The sequence below is a fragment of the Pelodiscus sinensis genome, chromosome 1 (genome assembly GCF_049634645.1).
Source record: "Pelodiscus sinensis isolate JC-2024 chromosome 1, ASM4963464v1, whole genome shotgun sequence".
NCBI lineage: Eukaryota > Metazoa > Chordata > Testudines > Trionychidae > Pelodiscus > Pelodiscus sinensis.
Genome location: NC_134711.1, coordinates 336,305,916 through 336,323,250, shown reverse-complemented (window position 1 = coordinate 336,323,250; position 17,335 = coordinate 336,305,916). Strand labels below are relative to the sequence as shown.

General features: G+C 54.4%; 2 protein-coding genes across 2 annotated transcripts; both read left to right on the top strand.

Moving 5' to 3' along the window:
- Positions 1-5,511: 5,511 nt before the first annotated feature.
- Positions 5,512-6,625, top strand: LOC142827815 (olfactory receptor 52R1-like). Its single transcript, XM_075923781.1, has one exon. It carries the CDS (start codon positions 5,512-5,514, stop codon positions 6,457-6,459), a length of 948 nt encoding a protein of 315 aa, XP_075779896.1. The 3' UTR covers positions 6,460-6,625.
- Positions 6,626-14,831: 8,206 nt separating this feature from the next.
- On the top strand, positions 14,832-15,779 carry LOC142819449 (olfactory receptor 52E4-like). The gene has a single exon (XM_075906844.1). It carries the CDS (start codon positions 14,832-14,834, stop codon positions 15,777-15,779), a length of 948 nt encoding a protein of 315 aa, XP_075762959.1.
- Positions 15,780-17,335: the final 1,556 nt, after the last annotated feature.

The window sequence follows — 17,335 nt, the reverse complement described above, 5'->3', positions numbered from 1 at the left end:
GATGGGTTCCCTAGGGAGGGGGTGGAGTCTCCATCCCTAGAGGTGTTTAAGTCTCGGCTTGACAAAGCCCTGGCCGGGTTGATTTAGTTGGGATTGGTCCTGCCTAGAGCAGGGGGCTGCACTTGATGACCTTTTGAGGTCTCTTCCAGCTCTATGATTCTATGAAACCCAAACTCTTGGAGTGAGGAAGAGGTGGTGGTTCTGATGGGAAGCCAGGGCCGATGACGACGCCCCCGTCAGCCCCAGTACTCCACAGGGTTGCGAGGAGTAAGGGAAGTCGATGGGAGAGCTCTCCAGCAGCGGGGACACCACCGAAGAGGACTCCAGCTACGCTAGTCACAGAGCTGGAGTTGTGGGTCCTAGTTTGACTTCTTGGCATAGTGTAGGCCTGGCCTCAGTGGCAGACTCGTGCCTCTGCAGAAAGTGTTCAGACCTCAGTCATTTTCCCATCAGTCTACTAACTCCACATCCACCCTGGATGTTTACATGGTATCAGACCCTATGGAGATCTGGCATTATCCCTAATCAGCTATAATTTATAAATATACACAAATGCACAGAACAGCCAAATCCCCTCTGATGCACCCCAGACCCAGGAGTTCTCCTCTCTCATTGGGACATTAAATTAAGGGCCCTTAATTGTGGTTTACTCCCTAACGCTGGATAATGAGCACAGAAGCCCAGACAGGCTTCTCTCCAGCCTATTTATATCGAGATGTCACTTGTCCCCTAGAAGCTGAGGGAACCCCCCTGGGACGGCCCAGAGCTGGGTTATAACCAGTGCCCAGCCCTGTGCCGGCTCTCGGCGCGGGACGCTACTGCAGACGCTGGGCTGAGAGAGGTAGGGATGCGGCTGCCTGAGGGGGGGTTCCCAGGGAAGACACGTCCCTCTCAGCGCTCACAGGTACCAGCTTTGGCCGAGGGCTCCGCTACCCCACAGCCCCAGTCACTGCGAGTCATCGGATACAGAGTAAGTCTGGGGTCCTTTCTCCTCTGCCCAGGGATTTAATGTCCCACAGCCTGTTATCACTGACCAAAGGACCCTCTTTTCTGTGCACACCCCCTGCCTTGGCTGGTGGCTGCCAGCCCCACGCTGACTGCACTCCAGAGGCTCAGCAGACCCACCCGGATGAAAGGTGTTCGTAGAGGTGCAATAGAAGGATAAATCCTGCAGCCCTGGCCCGTAAGTTGCTCAGGCTCCACTGGGGAAACTCCCCCTGCAGTAAGAGCTCAGGAGCCAGCGGGGGTGACTGTCCAGACTCTGTCCCTCCTGCATCGCAAGGGGGGTTGGGGCTGTTACATGAATTCTGTCTGCAGAAAGAAGGGAGGTGCAGGGCACCCCACTGGACCAATTCTAAGAATTTTTCAAAATGGGCAAGACGGCTTCTCTCCTCGCCTCATTCGGGACGTCGCCTAAGCCGTGTGGGAGGTGCCTCTCGCTGTGCTCTGCAGCGTAATCCCTCCCATTCCTTAGCTGATTCTCGTATTCTGCTTCCCTGCCTTGTCTCAGTCAGTCCATACAGGGCAGCCTCCCCCATTCTCTCAGCCAGCCATAGAGCCCCCTTTTTTATTTGCTGTGTCCTCCACAGAGCCAGACGGAGCCCAGTCCAGAGCAGATTACTCTCCATTCCCTTCCATGGGCATTCAAACGTTACCGCTTTCTGGCCACGGGAGCAAACAGAGATGGATTGTTCCTTCCTAAGAGGACCACTTTGTATTTGTTCTTATTACACTTCATCCTAATGACCTCAGACCATTTCTCCAGTTTGTCCAGGTCAGTTTGAATTATGACCCATCCTCCAAAGCACTTGTAACCCCTCCCAGCTTGGGATCCTCTGCAAACTTCAGAAGCATCCTCGCTCTGCTAATATCTCAATCATTGAATATAAGAACATAAGAACGGCCGTACTGGGTCAGACCAAAGGTCCATCCAGCCCAGTAGCCTGTCTGCCGACAGTGGCCAGCACCAGGTGCCCCAGAGGGGGTGGACTGAAGACAATGATCAAGTGATTTGTCTCCTGCCATCCTTCTCCAGCCTCTGACAAACAGAGGCCAGGGACACCATTTTATCCCCTGGCTAATAGCCTTTTATGGACCTAACCTCCATGAATTTATCCAGCTTCTCTAGATAATTCCACCCTCCCCCTCCCTATGGAACCCCTCCAAGTGTTTCAAGCATCCCAGTGCTTCCCCACCCTCCTAGGGAAATAGTTTTTCCTAATATCCAACCCAGACCTCCCCCACTGCACCTTTAGATCATTGCTTCTCAATCTGTCATCTGTCACTACTGAGAACAGCCTCTCTCCAGCCTCTTTGGAACCTCCCTTCAGGAAGTTGCAGGCTGCTCTCAAATCCCCCCTCACTCTTTGCTTCTGCAGACTAAACAGACCCAAATCGCTCAGCCTCTCCTCGTAGATCTTGCGTTCCAGCCCCCGAATCATTTCGGTCACCCTCCGCTGAACCGTCTCCAATGTGTCCACATCCTTTCTATAGTGGGGCCCCAGAACTGGACACAATACTCCAGATGTGGCCTCACCAGAGCTCAATAAAGGGGAATAATCACTTCTCTGGATCTGCTGGCAATGCTCCTCCTAATGCCCCCTAATATGCCATTAGCCTTCTTGGCTACAAGGGCACATGTTGACTCATCTCCAGCTTCTCATCCACTGGAATCCCTAGGTCTTTTTCTGCCAAACAGCTATTTAGCCAGTCGGTGCCCAGCCTGTACCAATGCTTGGGACTCTTCTGTCCCAAGTGCAGGACTCTACACTTGTCCTTGTTGAACCTCATCAGATTTCTTTGGCCCAATCCTCTAATTTGTCCAGGTCACTCTGGACCTTATCTCTGCCCTCAAGCGTATCTACCTCTCCCCCTAGCTTAGTGTCATCCGCAAACTTGCTGAGGGTGCAATCCATCCCCTCAGCCAGGTCATTAATAAATATGTTGAACAAAACTGGCCCTAGAACTGATCCTTGGGGCACTCTGCTAGAAATCGACTGTCAACCTGACATTGAGCCGTTGATCACAACCCATAAGGCTCGACAGTCTATCCAGCTTTCTATCCATCCTACAGTCCATGTATCCAATCCACATTCCCTTAACTTGCTGGCAAGAATATTGTGGGAGATCGTATCAAAAGCCTTGCTAAAGTCAAGGTCTATCACATCCACTGACTTTACCAAACTGTTTAGGATAGTCAAGACAGAAGCAGACTGTGAGGGACTCCGAGAAGATCTCACCAAACTGAGTGATTGGGCAACAAAATGGCAAATGAAATTTAATGTGGATAAGTGTAAAGTAATGCACATCGGGAGAAATAACCCCAAGGATACGTACAGTATGATGGGGGCTAATTTGGCTATGAGAAATCAGGAAAGAGATCTTGGAGTTATCGTGGACAGTTTTCTGAAAACTTCCACACAGAGTGCAGCGGCGGTCAAAAAGGCAAATAGGATGCTAGGAATTATTAGGAAAGGGATAGAAAATAAGACCCAGAACATCTTACTGCTCCTGTATAAAACTATGGTACGCCCACATCTTGAATACTATGTGCAGATGTGGTCTCCTCACCTCAAAAAAGATATTTTGGCCTTGGAAAGGGTTCAGAAAAGGGCAACTAAAATGATTAGGGGTTTGGAACGGGTCCCATATGAGGAGAGGCTAAAGAGACTGGGACTTTTCAGTTTAGAAAAGAGGAGACTGAGGGGGGATATGATAGAGGTCTATAAAATCATGAGTGGTGTGGAGAGGGCTGATAAAGAAAAGTTCTTCATTAGTTCCCATAATAGAAGGACTAGAGGACACCAAATGAAATGAATGGGTAGCAGGCTTCAAACTAATAACAGAAAGTTGTTCTTCACAAAGCAAATAGTCAACCTGTGGAACTCCTTGCTGAAGGAGGCTGTGAAGGCTAGAACTAGAACAGAGTTTAAAGAGAAGTTAGATAAATTCATGGAGGTTGGGTCCATGGAGTGCTATTATCCAGGGGGTAGAAATGGTGTCCCTGGCCTCTGTTTGTGGAAGGCTGGAGATGGATGGCACGAGACAAATGGCTTGGTCATTGTCTTCGGTCCATCCCCTCCAGGGTATCCACTGTTGGCCGCTGTCGGCAGACAGGCTACTGGGCTAGATGGACCTTTGGTCTGACTCAGGGCTCAGGGTCGGGGGTCTCAGTTGACCACCTTGATATTCATGCACACCTGCTCCTGGGTGGCCAGGCTGGCAGCTATCCTGCCCTAGATGGCCACTTTCCTGTGCCTGGTGCGGAGGTTGTGGACGAGGTCCACGACGTCCGCACTAGACCAGGTGGGTGCCTGTCTCTTGCGGCCCTGGGCAGGCTCCCGGGAGCCGCAAGCCTGGTCCTGGGAAGAGGGGGAGGGCTGGGTGGCTGGCTTGTGCTGTGCCAGGTGCAGGATCTGCTGGCTGGGTGCTGGCAGGCTTGCACCTGGCATGGGCACTGTAGCCAGCCCGTGCCCCTTTAAGGGTCCGGGGCCGGGAGGAGGGCAGAAGAGTTTCCCTGGTGGTGCCCAGAGTGGCCACCAGGGAAAGCTGGGGAGGGCTAGCCTCCCACTAGTTCGAATTAAGGGGCTACACAGCCCTTAATTTGAACTAGTTAATTCGAATTAGGCGTTAGTCCTCGTAGAATGAGGTTTACCTAGTTCGAATTAAGCGCTCTGCTAGTTCCAATTAAGTTCAAACTAGCGGTTTGCCTGTGTAGCGCCTATCAAAGTTAATTCGAACTAACTTCTGTTAGTTCAAATTAACTTTGTAGTGTAGACATACCCAGGGTGATTAAAGTCCCCCATGAGAACCAGGGCCCGTGATCTGGAAGCTTCTCTCAGTTGTCCGAAGAAAGCCTCGTCTACCTCATCCACCTGATCCGGTCTAGAGCAGACACCGACCACAATGTCACCCCTAGTGCACCCATCTCTACACTTAACCGATAGGCTCTCAACAGGCTTTTCTCCCTCTATATACTGGAGTTCTGAGCAATGTCTTGGAAACACTTTTTGTTTTTTTCATTCTCAGATTTGTGCAACCGTGTGACTGGGGACCCCCTCCAGCCCAGACCCTCCAGCGTGTGAATGGGGAGCCCCCATCAGCCCGGACTCTCCAGCATGGGCCCCATTCAGTTAAGGAGCCGTTCTGGATAACAAGAATCTTCACAGGGGTTTCCCATCTGGGGCCTATTAAGGTTCCCAGGCCACGTCGTGGGGGACTTTCCACCCACCAGAGGTGGAATTGGCATTAGCAGGGTCAGATGCTCACAGTTCATTTCTCTGAGTGAAGAGGATGGCATTTTTCGGGGTATGAAGAGCGACCAAGCTGCTTCACCCTGAGAGGATCCTCCAGCCGTGTGTGTGATCTCTCACGTTGAAATCGCCTCTCCATCCAGGCACTGTTATTGTGACTGTCACCTTCAACCCTGGACACACACAGGAAGTTGGGGAATGAATGGTGCATGCAGCAGCCATCTCTCTGCCTCCGAGTTGGACACCTTCCGCCTGCTCTATGTCACATTCTAACACAACCCACTTCACCAACCCCTCCGCCTTCATCCTGCAGGGAGTTCCTGGCCTGGAGGCCGCCCATGGCTGGATCTCCATCCCCTTCTGCGCCATGTACGCTGTAGCCGTTCTGGGGAACATCACCATCGTGTTCATCGTGAAGGCAGAGCCGAGCCTCCATGAGCCCATGTACTATTTCCTCTGCATGCTGGCCATCACTGATCTTTTCCTGTCCACAACCACCCTTCCCAAAACACTGAGCCTCTTCTGGTTCAACTCCGGGGAGATCGACTTCAATGCCTGCCTCACCCAGATGTACTTCATTCACTCCTTCTCCGCAATGGAGTCTGGGATCCTCATGGTCATGGCGTTTGATCGCTACGTGGCCATCTGTGATCCCCTGAGACATTCCACCATCCTGACAAACCCGGTGGTGTTGAAGATTGGCCTGGCCGTGGTGCTACGCGCTGTCATGTTTATGCTGCCTCACCCCTTCCTGGCCAGGAAGTGGCCGTATTGTGGCAGCAACCTCATCCCTCACACGCACTGTGAGCACATCGCCGTGGTGAAGCTGGCCTGCGCCGACATCAGCGTCAGTAGCTACTACAGCCTCTCGGTGGCATTCCTGTTGACTGGTGTGGATTTGTCTTTTATCGTTGTGTCCTACACCCACATCCTCAGGGCCATCTTCCGCCTGCCCACCAATGACGCCCGGCTCAAGACTTTTGGGACCTGCAGCTCCCACCTCTGTGTTATTTTAGCCTTCTACATCCCAGGCCTCTTCTCCTTCCTCACGCAGCGCTTTGGCCACAGCGTGCCACAGCATTCCCACGTCCTCATTGCCAATATGTATGTTCTGGTGCCCCCCATGTTAAACCCCATCATCTATGGGGCGAGGACCACACAGATCAGGGACAGGCTGATGGGGATCCTTACTCCTAAATGGACGTAACATTTGCACCTGGTGCTCTGGCTCTCAGATCAAGTTGTGGTTGGTGTGTGGAGCTGGGACCACAGCCCTGAACCACATGTGGACAGTCAGAGAGGGATGAGTTCCTTTCCTGCCCCTATTGTGCAGGGTCAGTGCCACAAACCAGGAAGTCCACCTGTGTGCTCAAGTTTGCCCCTTTTCTCATTGCTTGGGCCTGGACCCCAAAAGGCCCGTGTCCTTCCCCACCTCTTCCCCCTCCTCCCCCGCCCTGCGCCACCTCTCCTAATGGATCATCTCTGCCACCCAAAGCACACCACACTTGCCATGGCAACGTAGTTATGGCATGTTTAATTGAAGAAAAGATGCCTTGTGAAGCATCCTTCTCAATATCTTGACCTGACAAACCTTAGGTTGTGGTTTTATTTTATTGCCTCCATAAACTGCTTTGATGTGTTTGCTGTCACTTAAATGTACTTCAGCTCTATGCTTCTGCATTTAATGGACCTATGTTGTATTTTCTTTCAGTGAAGTAAGTCTTTATGACTCTTAGCTTGGTGAACAAAAGCGGTTTCATATCCTCCCCATATCGAGGGAGGAGTTTACTGTTTATGAACTTGCACCCTGCAGATCACAATGCGATGGGGTGAGGTCAGAGACGACCCCTTGGGGGGCTTCCTGGGGTGCTGACACAGCCACTGCCATGAGCCTTCCCGCTCTTTGGGACTCCTCATCACACGGTCCTTGTGGGCCAGCTCCCTGGTCTCCCCCAGCCAAGGCCCTGAGCCGAGATCCCTGCCCCCCTGAGAAGCCAAGGAGAGTGCAGTTTAGGGCCCAGCTTCCCGGGATACCCCTCCCCAAAGGGGATCAGAACCCCCAGTGCATGACCTGGGTGAGCCCCTTTAGCAGTGAACGGGGGGATGTGCCCACTGGTTGCCCCCCACCCTCCGGTTACAATTATTTGCACTGGGCTTGATAGGAAATACAAGTGATTTTCTGAAGTACCAGCACTAGGACTGACGTGGTTATAAGTGAGAACAGGCCGAGCAAAGTAGGTTACAAACTGAAAAGTAACTGAAAACTTCACTAAGCCTGACACTAAACTCAGCACAAACTCATTATAAACTCAGGGAACCAGGGTCTGTCAGCCCTCCACATGTCAACGTGCTGCAGCCTAGAACATCAGGCGCAGGCACCTGAACCAAACTCTTCCACACCCCTGGACTGTCCTGCCTCTCATCCCCCACCCCCAGCCTGCAGGCCCCCCAGCCTCACTCACAGTGGAGTGTCTGCCTGTGCAGGGTCCGTGGGGCAGCCAAGCACCCGGGGAGCCCTGAGCTCTGAATGTGTCCGTTTCATTAAGTACAAACTGATGCAAAATCCGCCAGCAGAACTGGCAATTCCTGTAACAACCTGCTAATTAGCCCCATGTTCAGGCCTGGCCTCAGCTTTCCCTGGCCAGTGCTAATGAGCCCTACTGTGGCCTGGTGCTGTGTTTCCTGTCTGTCTCATTAGCGTTAATTGGACTCACATGCAGAGCAGCACCCCTGGGACGGGAGCTGCCTGGAAAAAAACAAAAACCCTTTGGATGCTTTTAACTTGAACTTGTTTGTGGGGCAGGCCAGAGGCCCCTCAATATATGGGTAGGGGCTCCCCTTCCTTCCTGGCTGGGCCCATGGGAGCCAAATTCTACCCACGGGGTGGGTGTGTCTCTCCCATCGAAGTCCCTGCTCTGGGCCCATCCATGGTGAGAGGTTTTCAGTCTAGGGGAGCAGGGCCGGGCCAGGCCAGGCCAGGCTGGGGGGCTGCATGTGACCCAAGTCAGCCCTGACCTCGCTCCACTCAATGGAGGACAGGGCTGGGGGGGGCTGTTTGCAACTCAGCCACGTCCAGAAGCGGGTCTCCAGCGGTGGCGAGCCGAGCGGGGGTGGGGGCCTGCCCGCCCACCCACGGAGCTGTGTGTGTGACTCCGGGGGGCAAGGGAGGAAGCAGGTGCCACGTTGGCAGAGCCCGTTGGGAGCAAGGCCTGTTGAGCTGACCCGTTAGTCTCTGCCCGTGGTCTCGGCGCCCCAGGCCCAGCCGGAGCGTGGGGCACACAGGGACCCAGGCCTCTGCTTGCGGCGGGGCAGCGGCACGGCGGTGAGCTGAGTTCTGTGGCCAGGAACTGCTGCAGGGATGTTCCCATCTCCACCCCCACCCGCCCCTCAGCATCTGTCACCCGCTTCCAGCCCTGCACACGCGGCTTCCGCCCGCAAAGGCCAGGCAGCTGCTGGGGCCGCCTGAGCAGCGTCAGTGCACTGAGGGGCGGTGGGACCCTATGGTCCACCAGCACTTCAGGGCAAAGCCCCAGGCAGCGCTGAGCCTGGCTGAGTGGGCTGGGGCTGCAGGGTCAACACTCCCCCCCCAGGCAAGGCCCTGCCCCGTCACACAGCTCCAAAAACACAGACCTATGCCCCCTACACAGCCCCGTAAGCCTCCAAACACACAGCCCTCTGAGCCCCCCCCCACACACACCCAGAGCCCACCTCCAAACACACGGCCCTCTGAGCCCCCCTACAGCCCTGAGCCCCCCCCACACCCAGAGCCCACCTCCAAACACAAAGCCCTCTGAGCCCCCCCCACAGACACCCAGAGCCCACCTCCAAACACACAGCCCTCTGAGCCCCCCCACACACACACCCAGAGCCCACCTCCAAACACACAGCCCTCTGAGCCCCCCTACAGCCCTGAGCCCCCCCACACCCAGAGCCCACCTCCAAACACAAAGCCCTCTGAGCCCCCCCCACAGACACCCAGAGCCCACCTCCAAACACACAGCCCTGAGCCCCCCCACAGCCCTGAGCACCCCCACCCAGAGCCCACCTCCAAACACATGGCCCTCTGAGCCCCCCACACACAGCCAGAGCTCCCTCCAAACACACGGCCCTCTGAGCCACTCCCCCCCCATCCTGAGGCACCCCATCCTGACAGGCCTCCAAAGACACAGGCCTCTAAGCCCCCCCCCCAAACCTTCTAGACCACATAGAGCTCAAGACACCATCCAGTGCCCCCCTATATCCCACCCATCTCAAAAGGTTCAGTCCTCTCCCCACTCCCAAACCCCCTGCAATGAGGGGTCTACCCCACCTGGCTCTTCAAAGTTAAAACCGGGCCCTGGAGAGGGCGGAGCATAAGACCCACAGCTGAGGCTGATACAGCCCATTAGGGCCCAGCTGGGGCTGTATAAATAAGGGCACTGGGGAGGAGGGGGGGGCAGACATAGACTCACTCTTGTTCCAGCTGGGGTTGGTCAGGGGAAGCCAAAGGCTTCTGGAGACTGTGTAGAGCTGGGGGCCTGAAGCAAGGCCTGATAATACCAGGGCTGTAGGCAGGGCTGGGGGCTCTGGCCAGACAAGCTCCCAGGCTGCAGGGCCTGAGGCTACTGCAGGGAGGCAGCCAGGGCAGGTGAAGGCAGCAGGTCTGCACCCCATGCCAGTGAGGAGGGGCCATGCCAGACTGTAGCTTGCCCTGAGGCAGGGCTAGATGAGGACTGGCCGTGGGTCACTGAGCTAAGGTGGGCACAGGGAGCTGGGGAGGACCCCAGAGTGGGGGAGTCCTGGGGCATGGCAGCACCCTGAGATGGAGGGAAAAACTAGGTAACTGGGGGGAGACACTGTCCAAAAGGGGGTGCTCCAGGGCCGACCGAGCTAATTCCTCGGTGCCCAGCTGGAGGTGCCCCTGATGCTGAGACAGCCAGGTTACACCTCCCAACACACTGTAACCCCTCATCCTCTGCCCCCAACGCACCGTAACTCACCCCTTGCCTGTAGCCCCCACACAGAAAGCCTCCGCTAACACACGCCTGAAGTACGCAGTTCTCCCTGGAAACCCCCAGCCCTGTGCACCTCACGGCACATGGTGCTTTACCAAGCTGATACCCCCTCCCCCCAGCTCTGGCAGGCCTCAAAACACACATTCCATTCCCCCCACACAGTGACCCCCATTGCCACTACATGCTGGAACACAGTCATCTCCCCCCACATAAGGACCCTACTCACCTCAAAACACACTGTCCCCTGCGTCCTCATGCTGACTCATCCCAAGCCCTACGTGTCTCCAATGCACAGTCCTCTGCTCCCCATCCTGCACCTGTCAAACTCAGGGCCCTCTGCCTCCCCATAGAGCTCGGCTCACAACTGGTGCTGAACCCCTCTGCGCGCATAGCCCTCGTCCACCAGCCCACGCTGACCGCCCAGACACAGATATGAAAACACCAGCCTCGGTCACACGCGCAATGACCCATCGCGAAAGACACAGTCCAAGGCTGCCAACAGATACTGACCCTCTCCTTCAACCAGAGGTCTCCAAGCGTGCAGTCCTTGCCTCCAACACGCACTCGGCCCCACACCACCTGCTGGCCTCACCACGAGGAATGTGTCTGAGTGAAAAACAAAGCCATGCCAGCGGAGAAGATGAGGGCTGGAAGAGACCCACGGAGGTCAGCTGGCCCCTTGCCCACGTTCACCACCCCACACTTACACGTCTAGTCACTGACTGGCATTAAACCCTTCCCTGGCTTTGCTGTGCGGTGGCCCCATGGCACACTGGGGACGGGACATACGGTTAGAGACTTGACAGCTGCCAATCAAGCCAAAGAGCCTCAAAAACAGGGCACGACAGGAAACTGCTGAGCTGCAATTTACATGCAGATTGGGTCTGGCTAGAGACTGGGAATGGCTCCTTCCCTACAGTAGTCATCTCCCCCTTTCGGTGTTCCCATCTTCCCTAGCATGGATGGAAGTTGGCCACAGCCACCCTGCCAGACTTCGCTCCCATCGGTTTCTTTCCCTCCCCGAATCTGATGAAGAGAGTTACACCTCACAAAAGCTTAAGAAGTAATAAAATGGTTAGTCTGTAAGGTGCCACCAGACTCCTTGTACCCTGGGAAGCCTGCCACAGGGATGCTGCACGTGGTGAGAAACCCACGCTTGTGGCTCAGCGTGAGAGAGAGTGAAATATCCTGTGGAATCTGAAGGAAAAAGAACAGTCGAGTGGGAAGGTGAGCAAAGGGGTCTCAAGCTGTGAAGAAGCTAGATGATGGACCTCCGGAGCAGCGATCTTCTCGTAAGAATAGATGTGCCTTCTGTGAGGAGAGGACAATGCACAGCCCCTGGCCCGTTACTCTTCCCACTACATAGCGTTTTAGGGAACAGAGCAATGTTCCGTGCCGGACAGCACAGAAAGGGGAAGAGGTGATCCGGCCTTGCAATGAAAGAGCAGGTTAATGTCTCTGGGCACACCAAAATCCATGGGCAGGAATTCAGGCACGGGAGGGTGCTGAGGAAGTTGGCTGGTGTGATTGCAGAGCCATTGTTCATTATCTTTACAAACTTGTGGTGGTCAGGGAACACCCTGGATGATTTGAAATGGCAAATTCTGTGCCCATCTTTAAAAGGGGGTAGAAGGACGATCCAGGGAACTACAAACCGGCCAGCCTCACCTCAGTCCCTGGAAATTCATGGAGCTCATCCCCAAGGAACTGAAGCACTTGGAAGAGAGGCAAGTGATCAGGAACAGTCAACATGGATTCACAAAGGGCAAGTCCTACATGGCCAATCTGCGAGGATACGGGGGAAGCTGTGGACGTGATATACCTTGACTTTAGAAAAGCTTCTGGAATGGTCTTCCTCAATATCCTGGCTAGCAAGTTAAGGGATTGTGGATTGGATAAATGGACGGTAAGATGGATAGAAAGAGGCTAGAAGGCCGGGCCCAGCGGGTAGTGATCAATGGCTCGATGTCAGGATGGCGGTCGGTTTCTAGCGGAGTGCCCCAAGGTTCAATTCTAGGACCGGTTTTGTTCAACATCTTTATTCATGACCTGGCTGAGGGGATGGATTGCACCCTCAGCAAGTTTGTGGATGACACTAAGCTAGGGGGAGAGGTAGATACGCTGGGGGGCAGGGAGAGGGTCCAGAGCGACCTGGACAGATTGGAGGATTGGGCCAAAAGACACTCAAGAAGCAGAAGTGCAGTTTACGAAGCCTGTTTGCCCAAAGTGCCCCCGTGGCGCAAATATTGGTGGGTGTCTGAGTGGGAGGGGAAGTTGAGTCCCAGAGTTCACAGCTCCCAGGAGCGGGGAGCCCCCACACTCCAGCTCATTCCCAAAACCTCAGATTCCCCTTGAGAGGATGGGGAAGGCTCCAGCTCGGGCTCCCTCTTCCAGCCTTTCCTCTGCCCCCTCCCTACGAACAGCCCTCCCGGAGCGGGACTCCCTGGTGGAGAGACCGTGGGCAGGGCAGGTGGAGTCAGGACTCCTTTGATCTCCCGGTCGTCCCACACTCAATCGCTGTCTGACCTTGGCCCAGTCGTGCCTGCCTGGCTGTGTTCAGTGTCAGGTGCTGCCCAGAACGGCGATAGGGACTGAGGAGAGGGACTTCTCCCTGATCCCCTCACCACAAGCCCTGTGCCTGCAGCAAGTGTTCATGTCTGCTTCTGCCATCCATCCCCGGACCTGGCTGGCTGCCTGGTTACCCATCCATCCGGGTCATCAGAGTATCAGGCCCTAGGAAGACAAGGCATCATCCCGAGATATTATTTTCCTAATCGACTACAATTATAAATTATACACAAACCCAGAGCAGCCAATTGCTCCCCGACACAGCCCAGCGCCCAGGAGTTCTCCTCCCCCTGTGGGAAGGGCCCTTCAAGACTGTTTCCTCCTATTGCAGGATAACGAGTAGAGACACACCGACAGGCTCGTCACCTGCCTGCCTGCAGACACTGCTGCTCCCCTAGGGAATGAGCGAGTCTCCCCGGGACGGCCCAGAGCTGGGTTATAACCAGTGCCCAGCCCTGTGCCGGGACTCGGCGTGGGACGCTGCTGCCGACTGGGCTGAGAGAGGTGCGGGACGCGGCTGCCTGAGGGGGGTTCCCAGGGAAGACACGTCCCTCTCAGCACTCACAGGTACCAGCTCTGGCTGAGGGCTCCCCTGCTCCACAGCCCCAGGGCAAGGTGAATTTGCCTCTGCTGACAAAAGGCTGCAGTATAGACGTAGCCTGGTGCTTTTAGCATTTCTTATCAAATTCCATAACTTCCCTTCTGTATGATCTGCCAAGTGCTGAGACTTTTCCTGATTTATACGAGATTGTTTTTCCCCACAAATTGCTGCCTCCACTTTGCAACTGAACCAGGGTTTTGTAGAAATGTGCGCAGCTTCCATTTGGAAATTGTGGTATTTTAGCTGTCTGAGACTCGCTTCTTAAGGATTTCCCTTGATTTATTTCCATTATTCAGGCTAATTTTTTCCTACCAATCAGTTTTGCTGATCCTTTCCCTCCACTCTGCGGAGCTAGTGCTTTTGAAACACCAGGTGTCTATGCACTTTAGTAGTTGGGAACTCTTCCCTGTCCACTTAAACCAGTTCCATTCTTATTTACCCCTCCTCTGTCCTACACCCTCATTGTCTCATCCCTAAGCTAACCAGCCCCAGATTTCTCAGTGTCCACACCTGGCAGCCTGTCCTGTCTCAGACACCCTCTTCCAACCTGCTCTCTTCCTTTAGAGACACTGGGTGACCACAAGAACATAGAGCCGCCAAACTGGGTCAGACCAAAGGTGCATCAATCCCGGGTCCTGGCTGCCGACAGTGGCCAATGCCAGGCACCCCAAAGGGAGGGAACAGAACAGGGAATCCTCACATGATCCCTCCCCTGTCGCCCATTCCCAGCCCCGACAAACAGAGGCCAGGAACACAATTCCTACCCATCCTGGCTAATAGCTATTGATGGACCCAACCTGGGAGCGTGTCCAGAGCAGGTTACTCCCCACCCCTTTCATTGGCTGTCTGAATATTATCTCGGCTTGGCCAACAAGCAGGCGTCTCACTGAGCTGTGTGAGCGATGGCCAGCTCTGTCGAGAGGGGCTCTAGTTGGGATGACTTCCATGGGCACACTCTGGGCAGAGGTTGGGTTTTTCCCCTCTGATTTTGAGCAAACCGGTGAATGGGGAAGTCCATAGAGAAAGGGCACTTTGGTCCGGTTTTCCTTGCATCAAGGAACAATGAGGGATAATCCATGTCCTGGCTGTTGCTTTCCCACACCACAGTGTACAGGGGTTGTGACACAGGCCATAAAAAATGAAATCGGTATTAGCAGAACCAATTGTTCACCATTCATTTCTTTGAATAATGACAATGTTGTTTTTCAGTGTGTGAAGAACCGCAAACCTGCTTCCCTCATGAAAACAGCCTCCAACCATTGATGTCATGTCTCCTATTAACATTGTCTCCTCATCCAGGAATTTGTACTGGGACCATCAGCCAACACGCTGGACACATACAGGAAGTTGGGGAATGTACGGCGCATGCAGGAGACACCGTTCTGCCTCAGAGTTAGTCACCTTCTGTCTTACACCATGTCAGAGACCAACACAACCCACTTCACCAACCCTTCCACCTTCATCCTGCAGGGCATCCCTGGCCTGGAGCCCTTCTATGTCTGGATCGCCATCCCCTTCTGCACCATGTACACCATAGCTATCTTGGGGAACCTCGCCATCCTCTTCATTGTGAAGACAGAGCGGAGTCTCCATGGGCCCATGTACTATTTCCTCTGCATGCTGGCCGTCACCGACCTAATCATGTATACGTCCACCCTGCCCAAAATGCTGAGCATCTTCTGGTTCAATGCCAGGGAGATCGATTTCAGTGCCTGCCTCACCCAGATGTTCTTCATTCACAGCGTTTCAGGGATGGAGTCTGGGATCTTGGTGGCCATGGCTTATGATCGCTACGTGGCCATCTGTGATCCTCTGAGATATTCCACCACCTTCAGAATCATAGTGCTGGCCCCAATTGCCCTGGCTGTGGTGTTGCGCGGTGCTATCCTCTCACTTCCCTATCCCTTCCTAACGAGGCAGTGGCCGTATTGCAGAACCAACATCATCCTCCAGCCATTCTGCATGCACATGGCCGTGGTGAGCCTGGCCTGTGCTGATATCAGCATCAGTAGCTACTACGGCCTCTTTATGCTGTTCTGTGTCATGGGTCTGGATGTAATTTTTATTGCCATATCCTATATGCAGATCCTCAGGGCCATCTTCAGTCTCCCTACCAAGGACACCCGGCTGAAAACTTTTGGGACTTGTAGCTCCCATCTGTGCGCCATCTTAACCTTTTACATCCCAGGGCTCTTCTCCTCCCTCACGTACCGGTTTGGACAGGATGTGCCTTTGCATATTCGTGTTCTTATTGGCAACCTAAATCTCCTGGTGCCCCCCATGCTCAACCCCGTCATCTACGGGGTGATGACCAAACAGATCCGGGAGAGGCTGCTCCGGCTCTTTACTCATAAGGGACCCTGACGTTCTCCCTGGTGCTCTGGCTCTGAGGTTCAGTGCAGTGAAGAGCTAACTGGAGACAGAGTGTTGGGCACACTTCCCACTGACCTGGTGTAAACTATAAGGTTAGATCAGATTTAGCTGTGTTGGGCCAGTTTTGTAATGAGTGAGTCTACACTGCCAACCCCCTTTTGCCCAGTGTAAGTGCTTTTAAAGTTGACTTTAATACTCCAACATGACTAGAGGAGGTGCAGTAAGTGTGACCTGCCAGGGTGGAGTTTGGGGTAGTGCAGACACAGAACTGTTCGAGTCAACCTTCCTGGACTCCAGGAGGTTTCCCCCCAACTGCCAAAGTAGCCGCTTTGGCCAGTACTTTAAAATTTGCTACTCTCCCAGGTAGAACAGAAAAGACCCAGGAACATTTGCATTTCATTTCCTGTTTGCCCAGCAGGGCGAGCCCAGCAACTCACCGTGAATTCCCAGGGCTGTAAATGAGCAGTGGCAAGGGGCATGCAGGAGATCCTGGACCTGATCGCCATGTGGGGAGAGGAATCTGAGCAGGCAGAGCTCTGACGCCGCAGAAGAAATGCTGATATCCACACCGGAGTCAGACGGGGCACAGTGGTGAAAGGATGCACCAGGGACACCCAGCCAGGCCGTGTGCAAATAGAAGGGCTGAGGCACGTGTACCTGAAGACAAAGGAGGCAAACAGTTGGTCCGGGACAGGGCCACAGACATGCCACTTTCATGGGATTTTAGAGGGAATCCAACCAGAGTCCCAACTAGGGGACAGTGCAGATGAGAAAGAGGAGGAGGAGGAGACTGCTGAACAGGCTGGTAAAGGATCCGATCTCTCCAAGAGCCAGGACCTTTCTCTAACTTTGAAGCCGATCCTCTCCCAGGACCTATCGCTGCTCAACTTCAGTGGCGGGGAGGGCACTGCTGGCGAGTTCTTGCTCAGAGGTGAAATGAGATTGGGCTGAACCTTTGCCTGCCCTGAGCAGTGGGGACGCAGCGGGAGCTCCCTGGAAAGGTTTGTTTCTGTGCCGGGAGATGGAGCAGGACTCCTCCCGGCACAGCTCCATGCAGGTCTCTGATAGGAGCTCTTTGATCAGATGCTTTCCAAGGTGGGCTGCCTTATGCCCTACAGTAGGACACGAGCAGTCAGGGATCAGGGACTGCAAGCTCCCTTCCCCCCACATTTTCAATCCAGTTGCTTCCTCTGGCTGCCTGCAAGCGGAGCCCAGCTGCCCGGTGCTCTGCCGTGGGCTGTTCCTTACGGGTAGGCGCTTTTGTGCAGCCCAGTGCTTTGCTCACGGTAGCAGAGTTAACCATCTGGTTTTTACTGTTTCTTCTCTGAAGAGACCCATCAGAGCCTGCACCTTGCAGCTCTGTGCTCCTGCGGAGGCAGGGCGTGGTACCCAGTCTGTCTAGCTCGCAAAGAACCTCCCCTCCCTTGGCTTGAACCAAAGCCCATCAGAAGACTCACCGAAAGCAGTGCACAGGCGGGTGAAGGCAGCACAGCTACACCTGTCCAGACAAGGGTGGCAGGACTAAGGAAATGCCTCTTGGCTCAATA